This window comes from Drosophila obscura, unplaced genomic scaffold, assembly GCF_018151105.1.
Source record: "Drosophila obscura isolate BZ-5 IFL unplaced genomic scaffold, ASM1815110v1 contig_150, whole genome shotgun sequence".
NCBI lineage: Eukaryota > Metazoa > Arthropoda > Insecta > Diptera > Drosophilidae > Drosophila > Drosophila obscura.
The window spans coordinates 3027416-3044121 of NW_024542736.1; the positions used below are offsets into that span (position 1 = coordinate 3027416).

The following is a 16706-nucleotide window of genomic DNA, read 5'->3' on the forward strand; positions in this document are numbered from 1 at the left end:
AAACTTTTCAACCTACGCATAGGCTACATATCGAAATAACGAAAATTTGTAAATTATTGTGTAATCAGCCAGCAGCTGAGTAACCGCCGTTAACTCGTCTCACTTCTCCTCGCACCACTCGTTCTCCTTGCGCACCTGCTCCTCCTCGGCGAAACTGAAGTCCTTCTTGATGTTGAAAGTTTTGCGTATCTCCTCTGGAGTCTTGCCCTTAATCATATTGGTCACGGTCCTGCAAGTCAGCTCGAGCAAGCCCTTGATATCCAGATAAATGGCGGCGAATATTAGCTCGAAGAGCGTGCCCTGGTCTACCTTAAGGAAATCGGAATCCCACGAGATGATGTCGTCGCTGCGCTTCTCCTTGCTCTCGTCCTCGCCAATGGGCTGTGGGTCGTCCTTGTGGTACTGCGCCCAGTCCAGTACCTTGCGCAAAATGGTGGAATTCACATTCTGCTAAAAAGCTCAGCTAACGAATGCGCCTTCAATTTGTGAATATATTTTTATATAAATTACCTGTAGCCTTGTTTATTGATGCAGCAGAGCCTGATGACAGCGCAATAAAAACATGCATAAATATATATAAATATATATCTCGTAGTGTGTGTGTTTTGGGCAGCCTTTTAAGATAAGAATTACGGTGTTGTCGAGCCACATATAAGATAAATCCTCTGCTCACCCATGGTGAGTACACTGCTATGAAAATGATGACCCGGCATGCAAAGCGGATGAAGCAAGCACAACAGTGAAGCCTTGGACTGCTGGGGAAGGTTGCCAGCAAGCCACAAAATCGGGCTTTCAAACAAACGAAAATGATCCCACATGCACTACGTAAGTACATATTCTGAAAGAGATACCGCCGAAAGAAAACTAAAGCCACAACCTACTCTTACCTGTACTACCTGCCGGTAACGGCTTGCTGCCGCCAAAGCACAGGTTGTATGAGGTCTGATTTATGCAAGGCAGACCAGATCAAACTCCCCTGCAGCGCCACAAGGACCAACTAAACGTTGAGACACAACAAGTCGAACAATCTCTCTCATTAGGACCACTTTGGAAGCACTCACCAGAACGACGCACGTACATCTTTTCGTCGTAACTTATCTTTTACGAATGGTCCGCGATCTCGGAAGACATCACATTTTTAGCACTTTCGTCAGCACTGCCGAATATGGTTTATGGCGCCCCGATTAATTTGGGGTCCGCTCTAAAACCTTGAGCGTGTATCTTTCTTATCTTTATATAAACAAACCACACCCACTTATGCTAGGCCTAGACTCCTATAAAACGGATTTGCAGATCTTCCCGCGATCACAAGAAACTAGACCTTCGCGCTAAACAGACATGCATGCAAATATTACTTTAAAAGTGAGTAGAGCTAATAGTTAAGTCAATTTCACACATTTCTTTTCCATTCTAGCTCGTTCTGCTCCTCTTGTTTCTCCAAACGGCTCTCGGTCAATCCGCTGGCTGCTCAAATTGTGCACTGACCAATAACCAGTATGCGTGCGTAGACGAGACCAGCTATGGATTCTGCTTTAACCAGACGACGGTCGTCGAAAGCACAATCACTCCATGTCCCGAAGGAAATTTTTGCACGCTGGACATCATTTGTTCTCCCCAAGAGACCTCCTCAGTGAGTTATTTGATTTCATTCATTATATTCATTGACAATTTCGTGAAATGCAATTCACTTCTTTCAGCCTTCTTGTGTACCTGATGATACGACATCTACAACATCGGATGTAGCAACGGGTTAGCAGAACCTCGAAAATCGAAATTCTTATTTATGTATTTCTTCTTGGCAGATACATCGACCGAATCTTCCACTTTAACGACAGATACATCGACCGAATCTTCCACTTCAACGACAGATACATCGACCGAATCTTCCACTTCAACTCCAGATACATCTACCGAATCTTCCACTTTAACGACAGATACATCGACCGAATCTTCCACTTTAACGACAGACACATCGACCGAATCTTCCACTTCAACTCCAGATACATCGACCGAATCTTCCACTTTAACTCCAGATACATCGACCGAATCTTCCACTTTAACGACAGATACATCGACCGAATCTTCCACTTCAACTCCAGATACATCTACCGAATCTTCCACTTTAACGACAGATACATCGACCGAATCTTCCACTTCAACTCCAGATACATCGACCGAATCTTCCACTTTAACGACAGATACATCGACCGAATCTTCCACTTCAACTCCAGATACATCGACCGAATCTTCCACTTTAACGACAGATACATCGACCGAATCTTCCACTTCAACTCCAGATACATCTACCGAATCTTCCACTTTAACGCGATACATCGACCGAATCTTCCACTTCAACTCCAGATACATCTACCGAATCTTCCACTTTAACGACAGATACATCGACCGAATCTTCCACTTCAACTCCAGATACATCGACCGAATCTTCCACTTCAACTCCAGATACATCGACCGAATCTTCCACTTTAACGACAGATACATCGACCGAATCTTCCACTTCAACTCCAGATACATCTACCGAATCTTCCACTTTAACGACAGATACATCGACCGAATCTTCCACTTCAACTCCAGATACATCGACCGAATCTTCCACTTTAACGACAGATACATCTACCGAATCTTCCACTTTAACGACAGATACATCGACCGAATCTTCCACTTCAACTCCAGATACATCAACCGAATCTTCCACTTTAACGACAGATACATCGACCGAATCTTCCACTTCAACTCCAGATACATCTACCGAATCTTCCACTTTAACGACAGATACATCGACCGAATCTTCCACTTCAACTCCAGATACATCGACCGAATCTTCCACTTCAACTCCAGATACATCGACCGAATCTTCCACTTTAACGACAGATACATCGACCGAATCTTCCACTTCAACTCCAGATACATCTACCGAATCTTCCACTTTAACGCAGTACCCCAACCCAGTACTCACCGATCCCACTTTCCCGACCGAATCTTCCACTTCAACTCCAGATACATCTACCGAATCTTCCACTTTAACGACAGATACATCGACCGAATCTTCCACTTCAACTCCAGATACATCGACCGAATCTTCCACTTTAACGACAGATACATCGACCGAATCTTCCACTTCAACTCCAGATACATCGACCGAATCTTCCACTTCAGCTCCAGATACATCGACCGAATCTTCCACTTTAACTCCAGATACATCGACCGAATCTTCCACTTTAACGACAGATACATCGACCGAATCTTCCACTTCAACTCCAGATACATCGACCAAATCTTCCACTTCAACGACAGATACATCGACCGAATCTTCCACTTCAACGGCATATACATCTACTGAATCAACCACAGGATCTCCAATAAGTGCTGATGTTTATTGTGCAACGTTACGACAAAAAGGATACTTTCGGGTGGCGAGTGATTCAACCTGCAGACAGTGAGTCTAGCTATATTGTTGATTTCGCGTTAAATTATTAATTATTTATGTACGAAATTTTCCAATTTCAGGTACGTGTATTGCTATAAATTGAGCTTAGATTACCTGGGTTGGTTATACTACTGCAACACGAATGAATTTTACAACTCTGATACCGCATCATGCCAGGCCGAACGCCCCCCGAATTGCTGAAAAACGATCAAATTAAAGATACATTTGTTTTTTTTTTAATTCCAATATGTTAATCATGCCGCCAAGAATATAATTTAGTGGCGATTTTAGGGGAAATCTCTTCCATGTCGTTGTAATATATACGTTCCGGGGCTTTGTGGCAGAGCTTTAGGGGAACTGCTTCATCGTACGGGCTGTACAGGTTCTGATCAGCGGCGGGCCTTTAAAGTAGCAAAAGACGTAAAGTGAAATAGAGTTGCATCAGATAATACCAGTGTTCCTCCACAGTGGGATCTCTCTAATGAAGCGGATTTAGTCACATCCAGGCAGGTCTTTTCGGCACTCCATTCCTGTGAGGTTTGGTCATCTAATTCGGATGCTGGGAGTGCAGCCAATCAGCACCAGAAGCCGCAATATTCAATATCTAAAATGTCTAATATATAATATCGCCCACATGATGATCTTTTTCCTACCGCTTCACTTTGCAGGATGGAAACTTTGAAGGCCACAGAGTGGTCTTTTAGGTCCGAAATTCTTAATCTATATAGTCTTTTATATCTCTTCGCACCATGGTACAGTGATAAACTTTTATGGCAGACTTATTTAGGTTTCACATTTAATGATATAATGCTAAGCGTAATGCGAACCACATGCAAGGGGCACAATTAGTATTTTCGCTGGAATTGACCCAGATAAGTTAGCCTTTTCAAGAAACTCGGAGAGTAGATACATCACCAACTGGGTACTAAAAATATAATTGAAACCGTATTCTTATATACAAGTAGGGATTTGCTGCTGGACAGGCGACAATCTTAGCGTCTAATTTTCCATGTCTTTAAGCGCTGGACTTACTCAAGGGTAGAGTGGTAACATAAAACCCCCAAAAAAAAAAAAAAAAAAGCTCTGAACTTGGACAGCGGTGTGACTGGCGATTATCTTAGGATTGACTCCGCGTAGCTAGAGGGACTTGTACAGCTCAAGGTTAAGAAATAGATTTAGTTGGTTTCATAGGCTACTCTTTGCACGTTTTGATGGCATTGCATAGCAGATCCGATACGTTTTACACTTCGTTCGTGTTTTTTGAAGCAGGCCGCGGTTAGTGTTGGTAAGTGACTAAAAGTCAGTGTGACCGCGGATTTATCGAACAAATATACCATCCAACCCTCAAAAATATATCGAAATATACATGCTCATTTTCAAAATATAGCGTAAATATACCGGTGAAAAAGAAATATTGTGTACCAGTTTTGAAAAAAGGGGAAAAACTGAGATTGCTCAAGCGGTTTGGCTACTATCTCTGTCTCATTCCCACACACACTCATCCTCGTACCGTGTGCGCCCTCTGGCGAAGAAAAACGTTACCCTATTAAATATACTGCAATATACCAAAAAATTTATTAAATATACCGTCAACTCAATTTCGACGTAAAATTATACCGAAAAAAAATACGCCGCAAGTTGAAATAATTTTGTTTATCTGCAAAAATTGAATTAAAAATGGCTGGAGAAGTTATTGTGGATGCCTTGCCCTATATTGATCATGGGTACGACGACGTTGGCGTCAGGGAATCGGCGCTCGCCATGGTTGAAGAGGAGTGCAGACGCTACCGGCCAACAAAGAATTACCTGGACCATCTGCCGCTGCCAACCACATTCGAGACACCGCTGATGGTCAACGAATTCGAGCGCATACAGAATCGCCTGCCCATGGAGACGCTCTCCATGAAGCGGTACGAGCTGCCACCCCCGCCGTCTGGGAAGCTAAGCGAGGTGTCTGCTTGGCAAGAGGCAATCGAAAACTCCATGGCCCAACTGGAACACCAGTGCGTGCGCTCCCTAAATCTGGAACTTTTGCTGGACTACGGCACGGAAGCGTGGAAATCATACCTTGAGGTATTCACCGCCATGCAGGCCAAAGCGCAACTGCAGCTGCAGCAACTGAAAAAGGACATACAGGACGTGAACTGGCAACGCAAGCAGGCGCAGACGTTGGCGGGCGAAAGGCTGCGCTCCCTGGACGCCCACTGGGTGTTGCTCGTATCGAAGAACTACGAAATTGAAACTGAGTGCGTGGAGCTCGAGAAGCTGGTCCAGGCCGCCCGCGAACACATTCAAACCCTCGGCCCAATCACTGCCAATGACACCGCACCAACGCCGGAGCACACAAACGGACATGCCGAGGAGGACATCACGGAGAGCAATGGAAACAGCAATTCCAATAGTAATAGTAATAGCAGTGGAAGTGGTAGTGGTAGTGGTGACGGAGATGGAGACGATGCCGAAGACGTAGACGATGCCGGTGACGCGAACGGTGATAATGCCGCCGAGGACGAATCCTCAAATGAGTGAGAATGAACGTACTAGATTCAGTAGACATATAATTTGTACAAGTTTAAATACATATAGAGTTCATATAACAAGCAGCATAATTCGAATACGTTGTATAAATATAGGATTCCCGTGTACGCGTCGTCGTGAGTAACTTCTTTGTTTCGTTTTGTCTAATCGTATGTATGTGTATATGTAATTGCTTTGTGGCGCCCAGAAGCCAGCTCCCAGCTCAAATAAGATTCAACTTGGAGCTTAGTTCCCATGGCACCATGTTTATATGTTTACGTAAATATGTATGTAGTTTATCCAGCCTGATCCGCCGCGGGGCCTAGCCACCGGCTACAAGTTAGTCGCATGGCACATTCGTGATACTGTCCTTGGTCCTGACGCGACACCCGAGAGGGGATGGATGCGGAGCGGGCGGTGCCTCGGATAATGGTGGGAATAGCGGTAGCAGAAGCGATATGATCGGGTAGAGAAAGGTTCTTAGTGCACAGCCCCCGCTCATCCACCATCCACTTCTTTGGGTGACAGTCAGTATAAAGACATCCTTACATCTACAGCGTTGTCTCAGGAACATGCTTGTTGCATTGCTCATGGTCCAGCCGCAAGTCTGCAATCCTCTGCTCCAGTTTATTTACCCTCGCCTGATACTTGCGCCTGCTGGCCTCCAACATTTGTCCCAAATTGCTGCAATACATTTACACAATTAATAATACATATAGCCCAGCTGGAATTTGTGAAAACTTACTGGTTCGACTGCTGCAGCTCGCGTACGCTCTGTTGCAGCTCCTCGTACTTCTCCTCGGAGGCTCGTTGCGAGGACGTAAAGTTGGCCAGAAGCGTCTGGAGGCGACCCTTTAGTTCTGTTTCGCGGGTTAGGGCCTCGACCAACTGTTGCTCGGTGACCGCTGAATGCTCGGCCTCCGAGTAGGAGACTCGATTCGCCAGCTGCAGCTGCTGGAGGGCAACGTGCAGTATGGCCACTCGCTCTTTGGAATGCTGTCGATCCTGCTCAGCTTCATTTATTTTGGTCTTTAGTTCCATATTCTCGTCCTGCAACTCGAGCAGCTCCTGCATGATGACGGCCGTATCTAAATCGATGGGCGACTTCTTGTACTCGTGCCCCTTCTCCAAGGCCAGACGCTTCCGTTCGTATACATCGCTGAACGGTGATTCCAGATTGACAATTGTATGCTGCACCGTCGAGCGGCGCCCCTTGAGCTTCGAGACGTGATTGCGCAGACGATTGTCATCGTCGGTACACCATGGCCGGGCACTCTTCGGGTCATCATCTGCTCCCAGATTTATATTGTGCTGCCATGGGCCCAGACTGTTCTCGCACACATTCTTCTCGCTGTCCAGGCGAGCCAACAGATGCTTGGCCACCGCCTCAACCGAACGGCGGCTCTCCTCCGCTGCCGCTGATTTATCGCTCAGAAGCGCCAACCTAATTTACAGATTTTAAAATGGTTTTAGTACGCTGTAAGATGGAATCTCCAATGCAATGTCCAGGGCTTACTTGGTCTCCAACAGTGCCAGCATGACATCATAGGCCTCGATGGCGCGATCGCTGCAGTTGAGCGCCAACTGAAGGGCCACCGCATTCGACTCGTATTTGCCGCACAGCAAGTACAAATGTTCGGTGTGCTCTTTCGACTCGTCCAGCGTCATGGCCAGAATTGTGTTTCGCATCTTCAGATACTCCATTTTACGCTGATGTGGCTCCAGATCTTTGCTCAGGTGCATCGGCTCCATGACGCTGTCCATGAAAGAGTTTTGTTCCTTCAGTTCGCTAACCAAATGCTCCACTAAGTTGATGTGCTGAAAGTAATTGAGATAGATTAGCGATAAGCGGATAAGCGAGGGATTCTAGCGACCTACCTCGTTGCTCAGCTCCGTGTGTGCATCGCTGGTTGGTTCTTCGTCTTGTTCGTTCTTGCTGGCGCAGCGCAATTTAACCCGTTCGGCCATTTTGGGCACGGCAGGCACTCGCTTCTGTGGGCTGGTCAGAGAAACACAAGCTGCAAAACGATATGGTTAGAGGATGGCCGGATGGCAGGACATGGGTAGGTCTTTTCGCCTACCATTCAGATCGTTAAGTCGCTGTCCACTCTCGTTGGCCTCTTGTTCACAGGCAAAAAAGTCCACCTTGGTCTGCTCTTCAACGACAGCCGCATCCTTGGTAGCAATCTCTGACTGGAGCAAGGCGATCTTAGCCCTCAAATGCAAAACTTCTTCCTGCAGAGCGTCCAGCTGTCCTTTGTTGCCCAGCTCCTGTGGCTTAAGGCCGATTTTATCCACGCTAGCAGCGCTGTAGAGATCTTCCAGTGGCTCCGTCTGACACTCTTCATCTGGATTGGTCAGATTCAGTTCCGAGTTGTACACAGAACCATCCTGATAGCTCAGCTCTAAAAGGGTAGATTGGATGAGCATTTCCATGGCTTTCTATTCCAAGAATATTTGGCTTACCACTGCCCTCGGGCTCCTGCTCCTCGACTATGATATGATCCTGCTTGGAGCGCAGTTTTTTGCTCAGCTCCGCAATGACGCAGTGCATCTCTGTGATGCGACATTCGTGCGCCTGACTGACCACCTCCAAACGCTTGTGGCACATTTCCCTCTCCGCATTGCTCTCCGACAATTGGCGCTCCGCCTGCTGCAAGCGCTGTGTCAGCTCGCGGACACGGTTCTCCAGCTGCTGCACCGACAATTGCTCCACCTGCAACAACAACAAAAACAAAAACATGGCACTTAGTAACTGATGTAGCTGGACATATCGTCATCACATTAATGGGTCGCCTGGCCAGTGGTTGGGCCATCAGAGTATATTCCCAGCTTTGTCGCTTTTCAGCGCGCTGAATCCCAAAGCCGCCAATGCCACCAGGAACAGGAGGTGTGTCGCTGCAGCACAAGCAGCTCAGGCTGCGCGGAAGCAGTTGCTCCGCAATCATGGCCTCAGTGGAAAATTTTACTGGCCCTGGCTATTACGTCGTTAGACGTTGCTGGCGGTGCATTCTGCGCTGCAGTTTGACCTTCGACTCGGTACGCATCTGCGCACTGTGCGCCACACGCAGCCACAAATATACTATGTGCTGTCACAACTTACTTTATTGACAATGTCCAGCGTGGAGCAGCTCGAAATATTGATGTCACTTTCGGTAGTGTCGCGTGGCGTGAGCTCCGGCGACTCCGGCTCGTAGGTGCCCACTAGGTGCTTGGCATTGGTGCAGCCTCCCCGCGGCGATATGCTGCCAAAAACATATTCAATGTCTTCGCCAACGACGCTGCCAGCAGCATTCTTCGAGATTCCTGTGACCTCCCGCTGGTGTGGCTGCTGCTGTTTGTCATTCCGCCGGTGCACCTCGATCCCAATCTTGGCGTCTGCTGCTATTTGCACATCGTTTGACATTGTGTGTGGGAGGGTGTGTGGGTGTGGGTGGTAGTTAGTCGTGCTGCAAATTCTCTTGGACTAGATTCGGCTTTGTTACGGTCCTCTTAAGATACTGGGCTGGTTTTTGATTTGTGCTCCATTCTCACACATTATGGCACTCAGTTAGTTCACATGGCACTTTTGATCCGTCGTTTAAGGCATTTTTTAACTCAAAAATTAACGTTTTTTGCAATCAACAAACGGTAAATTGCGTTCTTATCAGAATATGTGTATACATCAGTGACCCTTAGAAATATACCCAAATATACCAATGTCAAAATATACTGTAAATATACCAAACAAAAATATCATATACCTAAATTTTTATATTTTTAATCCAACTATAAGATTGGATAATTTTAAGAACTTCCTTTAATTGGATTGCTTTCAGGTTTAAACAGAAAATGTCATCAAAAAATAGAAGCATAAAACGTAACATCTCTGCCTTTTCATGTAACATCCAATAGTGGCGCTGTAGATGTTCCAGTTCCGCTCCTAAAACGTTTCTATATAGAAGGATATCCAGACTGTCCATCGGCTTCAATGCTTGGCCAGATTAAATATTTCAGCGAGATTTATACTCAACTATATAATATTACTATAATTGGAACATTATAAGCTATTATCTAAAGATTCTACTGAAGAAGGGTCTCAACATCGACTTCCAATGCTTTGGCGGAGGACTCCTGGGACTCCTGGGCATGCGAGTTCTGGGCATGGCTTTTCGAGCGGAAGTGGGCCTGTAGATGGGGGCGGCGTATGAACGACACTTTGCACTGCTCGCAACTACAAAAAAATGTAAGATTTTATATGGGTAATTATATATATCAGTCGGTGTAGAGCTGAACCTACTGGAAGGACCGCACACCCGTGTGGCTAAGCATGTGCACCTTGAGTTTCCCACTCACAGCAAAGGATTTATCGCACTCGGTGCACTTGTAGGGTTTGATGTTGGTGTGGCGACTGAAAGTACAAGAGTTGACATCAGACAAGAGTGCCACAGGGCTTGGGGAGACCCATACATGCGTTCGTGCTGAATGCGTCCGCTGGAGTTGTTGAATGACATATTGCAGTACTGGCAGGGAAACGGACGCTCGCCCCGGTGCAGCATCTCGTGGCGCCGCAGAAGATGGGCCGTATAGAACGTCTGTGGACACTGCTCGCAGGCAAAATTCTTCACACCCGAGTGCCGCAGCAGGTGGACTTTGAAATTGCTGGGACAGGAGAAGTGACGGCCGCACTGCTCACAGATGCAGTCCCGCTTGCGGCGCTCCCGCTTCAGAGCCACCGTCTCCTCCTCGGTGAGCCTGTCCCACTGGGTACGCGGCAGGTTCCGACTCTTGCTGTTATCCGCAAACGTCATCGATGCGTATACGGTGGGGGTACGTGGGGGCTGTTGGCATCTGGCAACTTTTGATTCCGTCTCGGCACTGGGTTTGGCTGGGGCAGTCGAATCAAGCGTCACATCTTTCGGTACCACCACACCAGGGTCTTCGTCCTCTTCGAGGGATTCTAGTTCCACCGACGGCACACCTTGACTGTCGTCTTTCTCCTCGCTCTCAGAGTCGGGCACCTCTTGTGCTTCCTGGTCTGAGTTTTGTCCAGTGGCGTGCAAGTAGATCTCTTCGACAGCCTCTGGCTTGGCGGAACCGCTCTGGAGCAACTTCTGCGTCTGGATGACACGCTCCCGGAAGCGCACGGCTTCCCTCAGAGACACCTCGCAAGGGCCGCAAATGCGAGCTGGGAAATTCGGCTGCTCGAGAAGCTGCAGCAAAAGCAAAAGTGAACAAGTCAAAAGTCGGTTGGAACGGATGTGTGGAGATGTAGACCTCCCAATCCATCAGTTCGTCTGAACGTGTCTAAAACTTGGATACTTACAAATAGGCCCGTTAAGGCTTCGATTTGGTTCAGCATTATGTTGTCCGGCTCTTGGAAGAGATTCTTGGATGTTGCGTTGTAAATAAACATGCCGCAAGCGCGGCAATCTCGAGATATTTTCGATTTTTCCATAATTTAATTTAATTTTCCATGCAAAATTACAGCCGCAGTTCTTTAACAATATTGGCAACTCTGTTTGAAAATTTCATGGTATTGTAGGGTGGATTTTACCTTGCATGCGTTGAATTTTCTGGCCCGTTTTACCTGCTGACCATACCCTATTTTTTCTCAGCACTTTCCCAGCCGTCATGCATCTGAATGAAAACATAAAATTGCTGGGGAAAAAGATCGTCCTGGTGCCCTATGAGGCGCGTCATGTACCCAAATACCACGACTGGATGAGCAATGAGACTCTGCGGCAGCTGACGGCCTCTGAGCAGCTGACACTCTCCGAGGAGTACCTTATGCAGCAGAGTTGGCGCAAGGACAGCGACAAACTTACGTTCATTATCCTCGACGCCGATATTTATGCCCAGGACAATGATGAGCTTGCCGCCATGGTGGGCGACACAAATCTCTTCCTGCGCCATGACCCCGACAGCAATCAGAGCGTGGCCGAGGCGGAGATAATGATAGCGGAGCCCCAAGCGAGGGGCAAAGGCTACGGACGCGAGGTCATGCTGCTCATGCTAAAGTACGCCCAATCCCAGCTGGAACTGAACAAATTCGAGGTGAAGATCGACATGGACAACGCCGTGTCCGTGCGTCTCTTTGAGAGCTTTCAATTTGTGGAAACCGGACGTGTCGAAGTCTTCCACGAGGTTACGATGCAGCGTGAGATTACCACGGAGTGGATTGACTGGTTAGACAAGCAGGTGGAGCTGAAGATTGTGAGCTATAAGGATCGGCTGGAGCCAATTCATGCTGCCCAATGATCAGAATTCACATTTCGTTTATGTTCTGTTTATTAAACTTATTTATTACAAACTACTTGTTTCGCTTGCCTTATTTATGTTGCATTTTACATCCATATGTATGTATTTATGTGTGCATCGATGCTGCTGAATTGTGGGCTGGCTTTGTTTCTGGGGAGGATGATGATTGTGTAATGCTGTGTATGCTTCTTGTCTCGTCGTGTCGTGTCGTGTGTCTGTCCGACTGTCCATCAGTTTGTGTGTGAGTGTGTGGGGGGGTGCGTGTATTGTATGTATTTAATTATAGTACATAAAACTAGATGCTTGCTTAAAACTGCTCACTTGTTTCAATTTTTTATAAAAATCATTATTAAATAATTAAAGGCAAACATAATCAGAATTGCAATCAAATCAAAAACCAAATATCTCTCGCAAACTTTCGATCCTTAAACGTAGACATGTGTGTGCTTGCAGTTGCAGTTGTTGCTATGGTTAATAAATATGAATGCTGTGGATCCTACGGCGGCTAGGCAGCCGCTCGTGGCCCATCGATGGGCATGGCGTGGAGCACCTCGTCCAGCAGCTGGAGGGCACGATGCAGATGCACCTCGATCCAGCAGGGCGTCTCCTTGATCGACTGTCGTGGATAGTCGGGGCCCCAGCCCTTGACGAAGCTCAGACGCAGTATGCAAAGACGACGCAGATCGTCCACCCCAATGCCAGCGGCCGCAGTCATGCCTGCAATAGAATGGAATGGTCCAGATAAGTTTTCTGTGTAAGAATGTCACTCTCTGGCGACTCACTTCTACCGCCTCCGCCCATCTGTTGATTGGAGACACCGGCCACAGCGGCCGCCTGTGCTGCGGCAGCTGCTTGCGCATTGGTGGCCAGCGAATGCATCTGCTGGTGGCACTGACGCAAGTCAAACACCTGTTTTACAAATGATAGAAATCCAGTTAAGGAACCAAACACTTGAATCCTTGTACTCACCTTGATGCACGCTGCCGGATAGATCTTGTGCACAGCATCGCCAGGCGTTCGGCCTGCCTCGCGATCCAGATAATAGCTTTGTACGAACACAGAATTGTCGCTGAGACAGCGCAGCCAGACATCGCCCTCACCGCGCAGATCCAACTGAACGCCCTTGCCAATGTGCAGCCTGAAGAAAAGGCACGGAAATTGTTAAATTCTCCTGGAAATAGCTATGTAGGATCTAATGCACTCACCTGGCTCTCTCCGATTGCTCTGTGCGATGCACATTGCTGAGGGCTCCTAGGCAGAAGCGATTGCCGCCGGAGGGATCCACATAGCCATCGATAATGACATTCGGCTTGGCCGAGGGCACTTTAAAGGTCTCCCCCACCTGCGTGTCCAGCTCAAAGTAGGCAATCGAACACCAGTACTCCGGCGGTGGTTGACGGGAGAGCAGACGGGGCTGTTGTTGCTGCTGCTGTTGTTGCTGTGGCGGCGTCTGCTGTGGGGAGGCCAGGTCACCTGACATTGTCGAGTTCCCTATGGCAGAGCGAGAGATGAGATTAGAAATTACAGATTAAAGACAGGGAGATTATCCTCATTCACTTACAAAAGGCACCCGGCAGTGAGCGCGGGTCGGGCGGCTGCATGGACTGTGTGTAGGTTAGAGTGTTGGGACCGGTCCAGGTCCCGGCAGCTCCACTGCCACCACTGGCCTGTGCACCGCCACCTGATGAGTTGGCCTGGACACCGGACGGCGGCTGTTGTTGTTGTTGTTGCTGCTGCTGCTGGGAGGTGGGTGGTGGTGGTCCAAAGGGTGGTGCTGAATTCGCGGATCCTGACTGCGATACATAACCATTCTGCTGCGGATGAACGGCTGAACCTGGACCTGCTCCGCCGCCTCCGTTGCCACTGAACTTGTTTTCGCCCACGTTCTGCATCTGGTTGGAGGTGGGGGGTGGACCATAGTACTGCCCACCACTGCCAGGGCCTCCGCTGGCATTGACAGCTCCATTCGGTCCATTGGGCACGCCACCCGACGCCTGTTGCTGCTGCTGTTGTTGTTGTTGCTGCTGCTGCTGTTGCTGTTGTTGCATGGCCATTGCCGAGGCAGGATCTGTGGGTGAATTGGCCTGGGCATGATGGACTCCATTGCCCTGGGGATTCTGTGCTTGCTGGGGCGGGGGTGGCGGCGCCATTACTGGGCCAGGATTCATGGGTCCAGGCATGCCCGGCATGCCATGAGGTACAGCTGCAATGAGGCACAAAAACGGGATGAATACCAGCAACAGATGATCGACCAGAGAAACTTTTGCCCTCAAAATGAAACCAAATAAAACGTAAAAACGAAATCTTACAAAGCGTGTGCGGAGCTGCCTGGGATTGGGATTGCTGCTGCTGTTGCTGTTGGGGCGGCGGGGGTTGTTGTTGTTGCTGCTGCTGCTGTTGTTGCTGTTGCGGTGGCTGACCAAGCCGCGGCGGCGGCGGCACCATCCACGAACTGCGTGACCCAGCAACGCCATCCTGTGGCTCAATTTTTGGTATTGTTCGGCCAGTGGAGAACATTGCGCCCAGGGGATTGCCATCGCCGACTGCACGAGAACCCCAATCATAACGAAAAATACAACATAAAAAGAACCCAAAACGAAATCAACATGAAATCAAATAAAATTATAAAAAATCCAACCAAGAAATGTATCAAAAAGCAAAGTCCTACCATATTCAGCGGGTCCCTGGGGATAGCCATAGCCGCCGGGGCCCACCATCTGCGTGGGATGATGCTGAATGGTGCCAATATCATTGCCATCGATGTCCATGCCCCCGACCAACGGGCCGGCTGAGTATTCGTCCTTCACCAGGCGACTGGGTCCCGACTGCAGGCTGAGGCCAGACAGATCGATGCCCGGCGAGACGACGCGCTCATAATGGTAGGGATTCACGCACACCGAATCGCACTTGAGATCGAAGGCAAAGGCGCAGTACTTGACGTGTTTCAGCTCGTTCTTGTGCAGGTCGGGCCACCGCCAGATGCGTGCATAGATCACGTGCGGGAAGCCCTTCCGTCCGGCGACCTGTGAATGCAAACAGAAATTGAAATTAAATTCGATGCCAGATAAGCGAAGAGATTTCTGATAACGAGGGACACAGCAGAGAGCTCTGCTCTTCAGCATTGACCCCTGCTCGCGTTAGGTTCCCCTCCAATATCGCTATCAGAAAACCGGAAATTCAGAAAGCAAACTGAGTCGAGACATCTAGCCAAACCAGGTGCGATAAGAGCCACAAGCCAAACACACAAGCGAATGGCTTGAGTCATCTATAAATAGACGCATCGGGAGTTCGGGGGGACTGGCGGCTTCTCATATTCGCTCCAGCGAAAGATCGCTCACCTGCAGGCGACCGTCGAGAGTGCGCTGGATGGTCACGCATTTGCTCGGATGGGCTCCGTTTGTTGTGATGGCAGTTATCAGTGAATCCAATTCGTCGCGCTTCTCCTTCAGCTTCTTCACCAGCGACTCAATGGCGCGCTTGGCGAATCCCTCACTCTCGCCGCCCTGCCGATGGCACATCAGCGAGTGGACAATGCTCAGGCAGGCATCCGCCGATGTGGGGGCATTCGAGGGCGGCGGCGGTGGCATCTGTACCATGTCCCGGACAATGACTGTTGGGGAGATGCATAAATGACTAATTGGAGAGCAAATGAAATGGGCAAATGCGATGACTTACTGTCCTGGGGGGCTACGGCGCCGTACATGTGGGCGGGCGGACCGGCACCGGGACCCATGCCAAAGTCCTGGGCAATGCCCAGGCCACCGCGTGCATGGGCATCCACTTCGGCGTTTGTGCTGTCGCCGCCGTCACAAAATCCGTATCCAGCGGACGGCCACAAGGTGCTGCCGTGGAGACCGGTGAACTCCACCAGACGAAGGGGGGAACGCAAATCAGCAGAAGCAGCAGCCTCCTCCTTTCTCCTGGCGGCCCACACAATCTGTGTGTGGCTGTTGGCTGTCTGGGTATGCGTGTGTTTTGCTCAGGCTTGGGGGGTGTTGCACACACACACGCGCATACGGATACGCATACAGGCGCGCAGCTAAACTTGAACTCCCACAAAGTTGGCGTAATTACAAAGGTGGCGGCTATGCTATGCTTTTCCTTGCAAAAACCGAATGCTTTCCCTCCTCCTCCTCCAACTAACTCTATTGCTCTCCTGCTGCAGCGATATAAACGCAAGCGAACACACACAAACACCAGCAAACACACACACCAAGTTAAGTTCAGTCCGAGCTTTGTTTGTTTCTGCTCTCCCACAGTTGTTTGCAACTATTTTTGTTAGTTTATTTTAATTTCATTTGCGAATCCAGTTTTTCCAACCAATCTGTGACCGCGGAAACATACCGTAATATACCACAAAATGTACGAAAAATACTATTTTATATACCGATATAAGTCACGAACGAACTTAGCCCACTTAACCCCCTCTATTTAAACAGGTGAATCGATATACCGTAAATATGCCTATTTTGGCGTCAAAATATATCTAAAAGTATGATATACC

General features: G+C 48.5%; 7 protein-coding genes across 12 annotated transcripts; 3 read left to right on the forward strand and 4 right to left on the reverse strand.

Annotated features, from left to right (window-relative positions):
• Positions 1-50: 50 nt before the first annotated feature.
• LOC111076269 (S-phase kinase-associated protein 1-like) lies at positions 51-1080 on the reverse strand. The gene is made up of 2 exons (XM_041591747.1): positions 1075-1080; positions 51-447 (listed from the first exon to the last, which is right to left on the reverse strand). Exons 1-2 carry the CDS (start codon positions 1078-1080, stop codon positions 100-102), a joined length of 354 nt encoding a protein of 117 aa, XP_041447681.1. The 3' UTR covers positions 51-99.
• Positions 1081-1273: 193 nt separating this feature from the next.
• LOC111065660 (uncharacterized protein DDB_G0271670) lies at positions 1274-3658 on the forward strand. 4 transcript variants are annotated; one of them, XM_041591595.1, is made up of 7 exons: positions 1274-1362; positions 1415-1630; positions 1698-1749; positions 1803-2202; positions 3053-3151; positions 3218-3454; positions 3526-3658. In XM_041591595.1, the coding sequence occupies exons 1-7, from the start codon at positions 1339-1341 to the stop codon at positions 3644-3646; spliced, it is 1149 nt and encodes a 382-aa protein (XP_041447529.1). In that variant the 5' UTR covers positions 1274-1338; the 3' UTR covers positions 3647-3658. The 4 variants fall into 4 exon arrangements, with proteins under 4 accessions (XP_041447529.1, XP_041447527.1, XP_041447528.1 ...); XM_041591593.1 differs by having other exon boundaries at positions 3053-3454; XM_041591594.1 differs by having other exon boundaries at positions 1803-2198; positions 3049-3454.
• Positions 3659-5045: 1387 nt separating this feature from the next.
• On the forward strand, positions 5046-6054 carry LOC111068534 (pre-mRNA-splicing factor SPF27). Its single transcript, XM_022358097.2, has one exon. The coding sequence runs from the start codon at positions 5123-5125 to the stop codon at positions 5972-5974; it is 852 nt and encodes a 283-aa protein (XP_022213789.2). The 5' UTR covers positions 5046-5122; the 3' UTR covers positions 5975-6054.
• Positions 5984-9630, reverse strand: LOC111064781 (colorectal mutant cancer protein). 2 transcript variants are annotated; one of them, XM_022352584.2, is made up of 7 exons: positions 9066-9630; positions 8429-8678; positions 8044-8367; positions 7841-7980; positions 7479-7780; positions 6708-7406; positions 5984-6646 (listed from the first exon to the last, which is right to left on the reverse strand). In XM_022352584.2, exons 1-7 carry the CDS (start codon positions 9366-9368, stop codon positions 6514-6516), a joined length of 2151 nt encoding a protein of 716 aa, XP_022208276.2. In that variant the 5' UTR covers positions 9369-9630; the 3' UTR covers positions 5984-6513. The 2 variants fall into 2 exon arrangements, with proteins under 2 accessions (XP_022208276.2, XP_022208359.2); XM_022352667.2 differs by lacking the exon at positions 9066-9630 and adding an exon at positions 8746-8944.
• Positions 9631-9969: 339 nt separating this feature from the next.
• Positions 9970-11479, reverse strand: LOC111067358 (transcription factor Ouib). The gene is made up of 4 exons (XM_022356446.2): positions 11268-11479; positions 10412-11154; positions 10242-10352; positions 9970-10175 (listed from the first exon to the last, which is right to left on the reverse strand). The coding sequence occupies exons 1-4, from the start codon at positions 11397-11399 to the stop codon at positions 10025-10027; spliced, it is 1137 nt and encodes a 378-aa protein (XP_022212138.2). The 5' UTR covers positions 11400-11479; the 3' UTR covers positions 9970-10024.
• Positions 11480-11542: 63 nt separating this feature from the next.
• On the forward strand, positions 11543-12257 carry LOC111069125 (N-acetyltransferase 9-like protein). The gene has a single exon (XM_022359065.2). The coding sequence runs from the start codon at positions 11576-11578 to the stop codon at positions 12200-12202; it is 627 nt and encodes a 208-aa protein (XP_022214757.2). The 5' UTR covers positions 11543-11575; the 3' UTR covers positions 12203-12257.
• Positions 12258-12522: 265 nt separating this feature from the next.
• LOC111082931 (mothers against decapentaplegic homolog 4) lies at positions 12523-16553 on the reverse strand. 2 transcript variants are annotated; one of them, XM_022352407.2, is made up of 9 exons: positions 15878-16553; positions 15541-15812; positions 14871-15225; positions 14512-14745; positions 13764-14405; positions 13408-13693; positions 13172-13340; positions 12985-13111; positions 12523-12919 (listed from the first exon to the last, which is right to left on the reverse strand). In XM_022352407.2, exons 1-9 carry the CDS (start codon positions 15933-15935, stop codon positions 12708-12710), a joined length of 2355 nt encoding a protein of 784 aa, XP_022208099.2. In that variant the 5' UTR covers positions 15936-16553; the 3' UTR covers positions 12523-12707. The 2 variants fall into 2 exon arrangements, with proteins under 2 accessions (XP_022208099.2, XP_022208176.2); XM_022352484.2 differs by lacking the exon at positions 14512-14745.
• Between the last annotated feature and the right edge of the window lie 153 nt (positions 16554-16706).

Coding starts and splice junctions, on each gene's coding strand:
- LOC111065660 (XM_041591593.1), top strand. CDS start 1,339: ATGCATGCAAATATTACTTTAAAA. Junction 1,750..1,802: donor AACATCGGATGTAGCAACGG/GTTAGCAGAACC, acceptor TCTTCTTGGCAG/ATACATCGACCGAATCTTCC. Junction 3,455..3,525: donor AGTGATTCAACCTGCAGACA/GTGAGTCTAGCT, acceptor TTCCAATTTCAG/GTACGTGTATTGCTATAAAT.
- LOC111068534 (XM_022358097.2), top strand. CDS start 5,123: ATGGCTGGAGAAGTTATTGTGGATGCCTTGCCCTATATTGATCATGGG.
- LOC111064781 (XM_022352584.2), bottom strand. CDS start 9,368: ATGTCAAACGATGTGCAAATAGCAGCAGACGCCAAGATTGGGATCGAG. Junction 8,679..9,065: donor CGCTGGACATTGTCAATAAA/GTAAGTTGTGAC, acceptor TTGTTGTTGCAG/GTGGAGCAATTGTCGGTGCA. Junction 6,647..6,707: donor GAGCTGCAGCAGTCGAACCA/GTAAGTTTTCAC, acceptor AATGTATTGCAG/CAATTTGGGACAAATGTTGG.
- LOC111067358 (XM_022356446.2), bottom strand. CDS start 11,399: ATGGAAAAATCGAAAATATCTCGAGATTGCCGCGCTTGCGGCATGTTT. Junction 10,353..10,411: donor CGCATTCAGCACGAACGCAT/GTATGGGTCTCC, acceptor TTGTACTTTCAG/TCGCCACACCAACATCAAAC. Junction 10,176..10,241: donor ACGGGTGTGCGGTCCTTCCA/GTAGGTTCAGCT, acceptor ATTTTTTTGTAG/TTGCGAGCAGTGCAAAGTGT.
- LOC111069125 (XM_022359065.2), top strand. CDS start 11,576: ATGCATCTGAATGAAAACATAAAATTGCTGGGGAAAAAGATCGTCCTG.
- LOC111082931 (XM_022352407.2), bottom strand. CDS start 15,935: ATGGGTCCCGGTGCCGGTCCGCCCGCCCACATGTACGGCGCCGTAGCC. Junction 15,813..15,877: donor CGCCGTAGCCCCCCAGGACA/GTAAGTCATCGC, acceptor TCTCCCCAACAG/TCATTGTCCGGGACATGGTA. Junction 14,406..14,511: donor GGCAGCTCCGCACACGCTTT/GTAAGATTTCGT, acceptor GCCTCATTGCAG/CTGTACCTCATGGCATGCCG.